Raw genomic sequence first — 11,387 nt, forward strand, 5'->3', positions numbered from 1 at the left:
GGCGCAGGCCACATCCACAGGGTCTGGGGTCTCAGGTCCTGGAGGAACTAAGAAGCCACGTCTGCTCTGGGGATGACCCGGCAGTACACCTCTGTGTTTGGGTTGAGTAATTCCTGTCAAAGAAAGAAGAGAGCTCTGAGCCCTGCAGCCTTCTCAGAACAAGTGCCATGATTCACAGGCGCCATGGGGGCTGACTGTGCTGGGGTGTCTGACCTCAGGCACCTCCCTCCTCCCACCCTCTGTTGTCACTTTTCACTGCCCTTTCCTGAGCTGGAAGCACAGCCAGGGCTGGGCTGGGGGCAGGTCCTGGGGCCGCTGGGACCTGCAGGACAGAACGTTCATACCGCCCACTCACCTCATAGATGTGGCCTGCTGTCTTGGGGTCGGGTAGGGGGCCCTGTGCAGGGGGGAGAGAGGACATCAGAGGGCGGGGAGGGAGGGTTTTCTCTGCAGGACTGACAGCTCTGCCTCCTGAGCAGCTGTCTTCACACCTGTAGCCCAGCACCCCAATTTCTGCCCACACTGCACCCCCACACCCTTGTTAGCCTGGGACCTCTGAATGGTGTTCCCAGAGCCCATTCTGCTCCATGCTGGACTCCAGTGTTTCCCTCAGACTCCGGCCCTGCCCTGTCCACTCCTGACTGGGGGCCCCACCAGGCCAGGGCGGGCCTCCCCTTGTGCTGGCTGTTCTTGGGAAGGAGTCTGTGCTGCGTTGTGAGGTTGGATGGTGCCCCTGCCCTGAGGGTGGGCCGCTGAGGCCCTGAGTGAGGGAACAGGGAGGGGATGGACTTACCGGGAAGGCAGAGGTTCCAGTGGGACCCTGGCCTGGGAGCAGAGACAGGAGGCGTTAACACCCAGCGGGGAGGAAGCTTTAGCCTGTTCTCCCAGGAGGGGGTGGTTCTTTAACTCCCAAGAGCCAAGGGTGGAAGTTCATCTCCCAAGGCAAGACCCTCTTGCCATTTCAGGGTCCAGTGAGGGAGAGGTGGTAACACATGACACAGCCTACAGGTCAGGGTGATTGGCGAGTAGGGGTCCCCTGTGCAGAGTGGTGATGAGAACCCCCCTTGAAGCCCAGGGAAGGGTCAGAGCCTGAGGGACAAGGGCAGGGTGGGCACTGTGGGGCAGGCCCAGGGGCTCCAGGCTGAACAGACACTCACCAGGGGCGGCCGCTGGGGATGGGTGCTCTTGGAGGCCACGCGGGTCACTGGTCCTGGGAAAGGTCAGACTTACTTGTGAGGGGTGCAGGGGAGCTTTGATGTCATAACAGGGGGCAGGGAGGGTCTCCTTTCCCAGCAGAGGGTGGAGGCCTCTCTCCTTCGTTTAGGGGGGACGGGCCCAAGAGAGGGGAACTGAGGCAAGGCCTTAAGGATCCACGGTGGGCCCACAGGGGAAGGACCCACAGGCAGATGGGGGTCTGGGAGGAGTAACAGGGAGGGCACTGAGGAACCAGGACAGGAATCCATCCAGAGGGTCTGACTTAGTGGAAAGGTCAAGGGGACAGCAGTGCCAGCCTCATGTAGCATCCAGATGAGCTTGGCGCCCTGCTGTGGCCAGACCCACCCCCTCAGGCCTACAGAGCTCCAACTGTGACAGTGGCCTGTCCTGCCTCCATCTACCTGACCTAGAGGCAAAAACTACACCACAGGCTCTGGTGTCGTCCCGTCTCACACATCAGGGTCGTGGTTACCAAACATTCCTTGTGGGACATTTGACCCAACCCTGCCTGTCCAGACTTTTCCACCCTCAGCTGTGTGGCCTCGGCCAGGATGACTTTGAGACCCTGAGGCAGCCCATCCCCTCACCTGGGAGGGTGGACTTAGATAAACAACAGGAGGTGCCTTACTGAGCACTTACTACCTGCCTGCACCGCAGTAGGTGTGTGGAGAGAACCAGGACAGTCCTGAGGGCACAGTTCCTTAATCATGCCTCATTGATAGGTGGGGAAGCTGTTGAGCAAACCACCCTGGTCAGCAGCTGGTGAGGGAGGAGCTGGATGGCGGGAGTTAGGGGCATCCATGGGGAAGCTGGGAGGCCACAGGGAGCCGGTCCAGAACCCTCTGAGAATGGGGTCTTTGTCCTCCTGGCCTGGGCTCTGCTGGGGGTCAGCCTGGGTCAGGGGACAGGATTAGGGTGAGGGTGAAGGCAATGCCATGGTACCTCCTAGTCCTCCTGAGGTACAGGAAATAGCCCAGGGAGGCCCCCAGAGCCACCACAACGAGGACCCCGATCACGCTGCCAATGATGGTCCCGACTGAGTAGCCTGTGTAGGTTTGTTCTGCTGAAAGGAGAAGGGAAAGGGAGAGGGGTGAAGGCCCAAGTCCATTCAGGGGAAACCAAGAGAGGCTTTACAGGGGGAGGCCTGATGAGGGAGGAGGGAATTGCCACCTAGTCTGTGTGGTTTGGGAGTGTCCGTCCTCCTGACACCCCACTTCCTGCGGTTGCATCATTCTCTGGTTTGCACATTTGCTGTAACTTTGCTCGTACTTTCACACCCACCATTCCCATGTGTTGGTAATTTTCCTCTTAACTCCTCTTTCCCTCACATATTCTGTCTCTTACCCCTGTTTCTTCTTTTCCATCACTATGGACAGTCTAAGCAGGCACCTTACCTGTCAACTCAGTGCTGATGAGTAATAAGAATGTGCTGAGTGTTTTTGATGGTCCAGGCAGGGTGGGAAATACTCTACCTTCATGTCATCTGATCCTTCCACCCCCACGAGGGATTGGGGGTGTCACCCCCATGAGCACAAACAGAATCAGGGATGGGAGGTGCTTAATAAATGCGTGGCAGTCACAGAACTGGTGAGTGACAAACGACATTTTCACCGAGTTCTGCTTGACTTTATAGCTACTGACAACAGCGTTAAAAAATACCGTATTTTCCAGCGTATAAGATGACTGGACGTATAGAAGATTTTCCTGGGTTAAAAAGTCGTCTTATACGCCGGAAAATACGGTAACAATAATAATAGGTACATTGACTGAGTTCTAACTGAGCATGACCCTGGCTGAGGGCTTTAACTCATTAACCTCACAATAAATATCCTAAGAACGGTGTTTAGGTCCAGCTGTTTTATTCCAGGTTAGAGATGAGGAAACTGAGGCTCAGGTGGGTGAGAGCCTTCCCCGTGGTCAGACAGCTAATACTCATGGAACCGAGATAATGATGAGATTAGTCTAATCCTGGGGTCCTTACCCATGTGCTCTATAGGCTCTGAAGGAGGCTCCCATCTACTCAAGGCTTTCATCCATCTCACCCCCCTGCCCATGAAATATACAAAGGCAAGTGGGAGAGGTCGAGGGTCACTCACATTGCACATCCAGCCTGAAGGGGTCACTTGTGCCGGAACTGACGGGGTTGAAGACCTCACACTGATAACCCCCAGCGTCCTCCCTCCTGACGGGGTTGATGGTGAGGGTGCTGTTGCCCTGGGACAGCTTCATCCTGTCCGTGAGCAGGAGACTCTGGTTCTTGAAGAGCCACCGGATGGAGATCCCAGTGTCATTTGTGAGGCAGGTCAGGACCACGGCGTCCTTATGCTCTGTGACTGTGACATTGCTGGCTCGGAGGGCGGGCTTCCCCACGGGCTCTGTGGAGAACAGAGGAGGTGACTGACTGGGAGTGGGCTCCTTCCTCAGAGATGTCAGCCACTCACAGGCCACAGTGATCTCTGCTAAGGTCACCAGAGGAGGACTCTGACCTCTGCAGGGTGATGATCTTTGTTTAGATGACAGACTAGATCAACTCAGGGTGACCCCTGACCTGTCTCCCTGGAGATCTGAGGTATTAGCCTTATATCGTGTGTCCAGCATCTTCATCATCAGGTGGCATTTTCCACCCATTGAGTTTTGTGTGACTCTTTCCCAGACCTTTCTGTGACTTTCTAAATAATCACACCTCCTCTCTGGTATGGGGGCTACACATAGAGATGGGAAGGCATTTCTCTTTTGTTAAATAATTTATTAGAGAATGAGAATGGCCCAGCCATGACCTTCGGACTTGGAGAAGTTTCAATCTAAAGGATTTCTCTGTCTGAATAGGATGTTCACTTCTTGGCCAGTAGATTGAATATCAGGGAGAAGGAAGTCTCTAGAGAGAAGTAGTCAGTTTTAACAGCTGGTACTCTTAGCTTCCTCCGTAAACTACATACTTTGTGGCACTGTTCCTTCTGTCCCATAAATCTACCTACTTGTCAAGTTAGCACCACCATTCACTGCTCTAGGTAGCATGTCACATACACTTGGTGTCGCACAATATTGTACAGCAGGTGACTTCAGAGTCAGGACACAGCTCAGAAGGGTCTACCCTGTGGCTCACTCTCTGGTCTGAGGGAAGCCATGATGTTGATTGTTGACACGATTTGGCCAGTCAGAGGATAGGCCACCCATGCACCTTCACCACGGACCCCTGTCCGACCACAGAGGGCACAGAACAGTATGTCACCAGGTGAGCCTGAAGCAGCGCAGGGAGCAGGGGTCTGTCCTGGTCACCTGCCTCAGTGGTGGTTTCCTCCCTTAGTTTGGGGAAAAGAGGTGAGCTTGCTCAAAGCCTTGTATGTTCCTTGTAGCACATGGAGCAGGTAACAGACAAGAGGTGACAGAAGGAAAGTGTTAGTGACAGAAGAAGCAACTTGACCTTGAGGACCTTTGTTTTCCCCTCTGGGAAGCTCCCTTCCCCCACCTCTTGACTCTTTTGGGCTGATAGAACCCCCAACTCACTTTCCAAGGTTGGACCCCAGCTCTGCCATGAGAGATCAGAAGAGCAAGGGAGGGGAGTCTACAGAGATGTAGTGGGAGGGCTCAGGGGAAGACTTTGTGATTTGCTTGTGTCCATGGCCATAGGATGGGAGACAACGCCCTCCAGGCTCTGTTCTGAAAACCAGACAGACCTGCACCCCACAGCCTGGTGCCGATGGTCCAGGAGGCACTTACCATAGACTGTGATAGTTTTGACCGTGGTCCCTTTGAGGCCAGTGACAGAGTTATGGGCGAGGCAGGTATAGGATCCACTATTATTCAAAGTCATGTTGGGGATAAAGAGCTCCTGTGTGGTGTTCTGGGAACTCCCATTGATAAGCCAAGAATACTGTGCAGGCGGGTTAGAGGCTGCATGGCATGAGAGTCTGAGGTTTTTCCCACGTAGATAATGGGAGTCGGAGGGGGAAATGGTGGGGGCGTCCGGGCCATCTGGAGCAAAGAGAACAAAGTCTCACATGATGTTGATGGTGACATGGGAAGGGAAAGGTCCTGGTCTGTGTAAGGGCCACACTCTTCCTCTGAGCTGGGTCACAGCTTTGTTTTAAAAAGTCCCAACTATAGCCCCTGTGTTCACTGAGCCTGAGTCTGAGACATTAACCTGTATGTCCCATGAAAGCTTGTTAACCCTGAGCCTCTCCAGACAAGAGCATCCCATCCCCTCCCAGTCTTGGCTCAAGGCCGAGCCTGCCCAGATGTGCCTGGTACAGGAACAGATGGCCACCCTGGGTGTTCAGAGTGCGGGTGTGTGTACATGTACCTGGGAGGGACAGATGTGGCCTGGCCTCTGGCAGTGTGGATTTGGGTGGGCAGCCTGGCCCGGGCAGGGACAGAGGTTACTCACAGAGAACATTCAGGGTGAATGGGTCACTGCGGGCGGCACTCACTGGGTTCCGGGTTTCACACTCATAGGGTCCTGTGTCATTCCTTGTGACAGGGAGTAAAGTGAGAGTCCTGTTGTCCTTGGACAGCTGCAGCCTGGCACTGGCTGGGAGACTCTGACTGTTGATCAACCACAGGTAGGTGGTGTTCTCAGTCTGAGATTCACACGTTAACACGACAGAGTCCTTGTGCTCCTCCGGGTTGGAGTTGTTGCTTGTGATGCTGGGTTTGGGTAACTCCGCTGTGCAGATAACAGAGAGAACATTGCCCATTGAGTCCTCCAAAGGCTTCTTCAATCAGAATTAGTGCCTCTCAGCTAACTAGAGTTCTTAAAGAAATAAGGCAGGTCTGTGTATCACAAGACAAACAAATCCATGAGGAACTGAGCGCTCAGAGGATGTAAGGCTGCCTGCTCTATGTCTGGGAGAAAAGCAGAGGCTTTCTCAGGTGTCAGACAACTCTCAGGGTTTGATCACTGAGAGACACAGGACTGGTCGTCAGAGACGACCCCGCACCTGTCCTGGCTCCTCACCGACCAGCTGATTGCCTGGCTGACCTTGGGTCTCACCTGGAATGTGCAGGTGCTGAGTCCCCTCCAGCTACACAGACCTACATTGCCAGGTCGAGATGTGTTTCCACTGAAGCCTCACATTCCAGCGTTCACCCAGAGATGAGTAATGATGGGCCACCGCATAGCCCTTAAACCCCGAGAGGACTGGGCAGTGCGACCTGGAACTGGGTGTCTGAGCAGAAACAGTACACGGGAGACCAGAAGCAAGTCTGGCGGTCAATTTATTACACAGGCTGCAGGGCCATGATTTAGTAAAGAGTGAGGGACGGGGGAGCTGGCTGGCAGTGACAGCAGAGCCATGCTCTCTGTCCTTCATCTTTAATGTCCTTTCTGCCACTGCAGAGGGCAAGGATCCTTCCTGAATACCCAGGCAATAGCACGTACAGAAGGGGAACTTGTGGAAGCATGAACTTGCTGGCCCTCATGGACCATTTGTGTCTGGCAGTTATGAGATAGATTTTGAATTAAACTGTAAAAGTATATATGAAAATCACTCATGCCCCAAAGTTCTAATGCCAGTTTTTGGAGGAATTTCTGTCTGAGAGCACGAAGGTCATAGACCAAGTTCTGTCGTCCTATCAGGTCACACTGTTACCAAAGGACGATGCAACAGTGGGTTTGAAATCAGGGACTCCCTGAGATGGAGAGAAGGTGAGTCCTGCTAAGAGAACAGAAGTGATGGGGCGGGGGAGGGGTGAGATGGGGCGCGAGTCCAGCTGTCTCTGCTGTATAAAGGGAGGCATGACACCAGATTGGTAGAAAGGACATGTGCCATGTTAGTAAAGTTAGGGAGAAGGTCCCTCCCTGTTTCTATGGACAGTCAGGCAGAGGGGGAGGAGCCCCCACACGGCATGTGGCATGTGCTCTTCCTTGTCTTTCTAACTCAGGAAACAACTGGAGTTTAGTCAAATTCATTCAAATGGGCGGCGTCTAAGAGAAAGGAGAGTGGCTGGTGGATCTCACTGTCTGAGAGGATCCCACCCTGTGGTCAAGGTGTCTTCATGAGGACACACGTGTGTGAAACAGGCAGTGAAACAGTCAGATGGTGGAGGATCACCAGGCCCGCCCTGGGAAGGTCTCGGGAGCCAGTGGGAGGAATGGGAGCCTCACACCAGGACAAGGGTGTGAGTCTCCAGTCAGAGGTAAAGTGAACCCGTGAGCTTTGGGGACTGAGACCTGTCCTTCTGCCTTTGACTCCCTGGTTGACTCCTGTAGAGAGTAGGTCAATGGTTTACATGTCCCTGTCATGTGGCCTGTTCCTCTTGTTGGCCTCATGGGGAAAAGGAGCCCTGATGGGGCCCAGCAGAAGCTCTTTCTCCTGGTGACCTGGGAAACTGGCTCAGGATGGAGCCTGGGCTGCTGCTCCCACTGATTTCTGTGTCCTCTCCTATTGCCCGGGAAGGTGGGCCTGGACACAGGTGTTAGCAGGACAATCTGGGGAGACTGCATGGTGGAGGAAGCAGAGCAGAGCAGGGCAGTGTGTCTGGCATAAAGGAGGAGGCAGATAAGGGACATGGAAGGAGCAGAGAGAGGCAGAATGTCCTTGGTGAGCAGTGGGGGTCACAGGTGACTTCAAAGAGCCCACAGCTGCCCCAGAGCAGGAGCAGTGCAGCCTGGGAAACCTTCTCACAGTGGAACAGCCCCACAGTCATGAAGGAACTTGGCTCCTGAGGGGTCTTCAGGGACAGGTGGTCTGAGGGATGGACATGGCTCTCAGCACCTGTAGGGACAGGGAACTGGTGTGGCTAAAACCTTTTAGGACTCTGCATCCATGTTCCAGTCTCTGAGGCAATTATGTATCATTAATTCATTCTGTCCTCATTCACTATCATTCCTTCCCTCTCTTCATGAGAGAGCAAGTGAGTGCTGCTCCCTGAGCTGGTAGCAGCTGTAGGGTGGAGAGTGAGAAGGTAAAGTCCTTTCTTCATAGCTAGTGGGAGTGACGCCAACACATCAGGAAACAAATAAGTGGTTTCAAGTCCAGTGCAGGGAGGGGTGGATCGGTAACCTGAGGGGAAGGCCTGGGTATTCCCAGCACTGACTCTGAATGTTAGTGTAGGTAATTTGATTCTAGAGTGAAAATTAATTCTCCACTTGCTTAATCACCAGACCAGAAAATCTACCTTGAGCTGGGGACTGCTACGAAAAGGCACTGGTACCAATGGCTGGTCTCAGGGTCCACAGGCACCTAAGACCCTCGTGGTGGAGGAGAGGGTGGGGCTGTGGCTGTGCCAGGACCTTGCTGTGTCTGTGTGAGCCTGATGCTAGGACTGCATCACACTGTGCCTCCGTTTCCCCTGAATAAAAACAGAACAAATGGTAAATGGACTCTGGATTACCATGTTGTCTGTGAATTGACCTTAAAACGTCCCTGAGTACTTGACCTCAAGCCCAGTATGGAGGAGACACTGACTTAAATGGCCACTACCATTATTTGCCTCCACGAGAGAGAATTCCTGGGCTGACCCCTGGGGGACGAGGAACTGTCAGGAGCATCTTCTCTCCTCTGTTTCTTCCTGGAGACCTGACCTCCCTCAGGAGTCTCCTAAGTCCCTCAGAAGAGTCAGCTTGTGATACGGGGTATTTTGTTTTTCTGTGCTCTCCTGACACCGCCTTAGCTGAAGGACTAGGCTCTGTCCCTGTAATGATGTGGCTTTCAGAGCTGAGTCCTGGCTGGTGAGCAGGAGTAGAGCCACTGCTCTCACTCATCCCTTCCAGGAGGTCAAACCCAACCTGACACAGGCTCCCCAGGTTCCCTGGAGTCAGGAGCCCGGGGCAGGGGTCTGGGAGGGGTTCCCAGGCTGAGCTTCTCTGTGAGGATTCCAGGGTCCCCTCAGGCCAGGGTGTGAGCAAGCTCTGCAGGGTTTTCTGAGGTCATGGTCATGGGGAGGGGCCAGGGGCTGAACTGAGACTCTGCTGAGTCTCCTTCTTCTGAGTGATTCCCATCAGGCTTCTCTCTGTGGAGACTGTCTGCAGGGCTGGAATCTGGGAAGGGAATTCTGACCTTAGGAAGTTTGTTTCCACTCTGTGTGTCCTGCACTAAATGTCCGAACCCAACCTGGAACATGATGTAGAGGGGGATTGAGGCAGCGTTCAGGGCTGGCAGTCCTGTGTGTGAAGTAGAATTCACCCACCCGACACCCAGACGTCAGAGAGCAATCACTCACGGTATACACGGAGCTGTCCAGTTGCTTGTGTCTGAAAATTTTTCTCTATTGCTAGTAGGGTGTAGAATCCTGTATCCTTCAGGGTGACGTTCTGGAACAGCAGGGATCCATTGTGGTATATTTTTTCTCGATCACTGTATGCAGGCCCAGGGGTACATTTTTTAATGTCTATTATATATGACACAATTTTATAGTTGCTGTTCTCTCTTTCCCCTTTGTACCAAGCATAGCCCACTAGATTCCCAGGCAGGTTGTGGACACGGAGAAGCACATCCTTCCCTTCGGCAGCATTGGGGGGCACTGATTCAATAGTGAGCTGGGCAGTGGTGGGCAGGCTCCAGAAGGTTAGGAGTGAGGCTAGGAGGGAAGAGAGAAATTGATCAATATTTGGAGCTCTGTATTGGGATGGAGAGATGAGGCTTTGGGTCTTCAGCTGGTCTCTTCATCTTTCAGCTTTGGTCAGAGTATGTGTGTGTGTGTGTGTGTGTGTGTGTGTCTCCTGTGGTCAAGGTCAGCAGCATGACCACCAATACTTCGCACCTCTGACCTTATTTCCTCTGTTTTGAATACTGTTACCCAGGTGTCTGCCCTCAGACCCCTGCTGACACTCAGGGGTGTCTTTGGGAGACCCCTTCCCTGATCACCTCCTCTAAAGACCTCTGTCTTCACTCTCTGACCTGTCCCCGGGCTGTTCCCTGCATGGCACCAGGGGGGACCTGACATCTCATCTAGATCTCCCCTTGTCTGCCTCCTCCCATAGAACATGACCTTCGTGGGGGCAGGGGCTTGTCTGGTCATGTTGCACCCCCAGTGCCTGCAGCAGGCTGTGAGCACCTGTGGGTGAATGAGTGAGTGTTGCAGGGTCCTGCACCTCCTGGGAGGTATCTGCCCATTTCTGAGCTTGGTGGTAAGGCCAATGTTTAGTGTTCCTGGTTAAATCTCCCATCTCTTCACATAAATTTTTATTATCAAAAGTGTTCAGCCCTAGCCAGTTTGGCTCCATGGAAAGAGCATTGGCTTGTGGACTGAAGGGTCTTGGGCTCGGTTCCAGTCAAGGTCACATGCTGAGGTTGTGGGCTCAATCCCCAGTGGGGGGCAAGCAGAGGCAGCCTATCAGTGATTCTCTCTCATTATTGATGTTTCTCTCTCTCTCTCTTTCCCTCTCCCTTCCTCTCTGAAATCAATACAAATATATTAAAAAAAAGTTTTCAGCATTCAACTCTCAGTGATGAGTAACTTGGGAAATGAGCAGCCATTGAGGTTTTCCTGTCCCTCATTGTTTCCACATCATTTTCCTGTTGCTGAGTCCCCTCCCTCTTCCTATTCTGCTCCTCTGTCTTCTCCCCTCAAGTCCAAACAGAAGCCTGCCCCTTCCCCTCTTTTTCTGTGAGAGCCCTGTGCTCCCGAGGAGTCCCCAGCTAGCCTGTGTCTGTCCTCCTCCCATGCACCACCGGGTGGTTGCCCCCTCTCACCAGTCAGCAGGAGCCCCTGCCAGGGGAGAAGTCCTCTGTGGGCAGGGGCTGAGGGGGACTCCATGGTGTCTGCTGCCTGCTCTGTCCCTCCCTCTGTGGGAAGAACTTGGATTCCAGAAATGCTCACAGGCACGGCTGTCCTGGTGGTGGGATGTGCTGTTCCTCCTCCCTGTGCACTGAGCCTCCTCCTGGGCCAAGATCACTTCCTGGGTCACATGGTCCAGGGGCGGGGTTTGTACCCAGGTTCCTCCCTGCCCTCCCGTTATTCCTGCCTCCCCTTTTCTTTCCTCTACATTTGCATTCCCTGTAACTGCTGAGGCTTCTCCCTTCTTCCGCAGTGACTCCTCCCCATGTACACACACACACACACACACACACACACACACACACACTCACACACACACACACACACACACCTTGTTTGTGTAGTAGGCAGTTAGGCCTGAGCAGAGGAGGACAATAGGCCAGTAGGGAAGGTCACCAGAATGGAAAGCCCCAGGTACCTAGCAACGTGCAAAACTGGACTGGGACCTTGCCCCC

At 53.6% G+C, this 11,387-nt stretch overlaps 1 protein-coding gene across 1 annotated transcript; it reads right to left on the reverse strand.

Annotated features, from left to right (window-relative positions):
- Window positions 1-3,164: 3,164 nt before the first annotated feature.
- Window positions 3,165-10,920, reverse strand: LOC307092647 (cell adhesion molecule CEACAM1-like). The gene is made up of 5 exons (XM_079759999.1): window positions 10,848-10,920; window positions 9,376-9,732; window positions 5,600-5,878; window positions 4,933-5,187; window positions 3,165-3,590 (listed from the first exon to the last, which is right to left on the reverse strand). The coding sequence occupies exons 1-5, from the start codon at window positions 10,909-10,911 to the stop codon at window positions 3,304-3,306; spliced, it is 1,242 nt and encodes a 413-aa protein (XP_079616125.1). The 5' UTR covers window positions 10,912-10,920; the 3' UTR covers window positions 3,165-3,303.
- Between the last annotated feature and the right edge of the window lie 467 nt (window positions 10,921-11,387).

Source organism: Cnephaeus nilssonii (assembly GCF_951640355.1).
Source record: "Cnephaeus nilssonii genome assembly, chromosome: 20".
In the NCBI taxonomy this organism is placed as follows: domain Eukaryota; kingdom Metazoa; phylum Chordata; class Mammalia; order Chiroptera; family Vespertilionidae; genus Cnephaeus; species Cnephaeus nilssonii.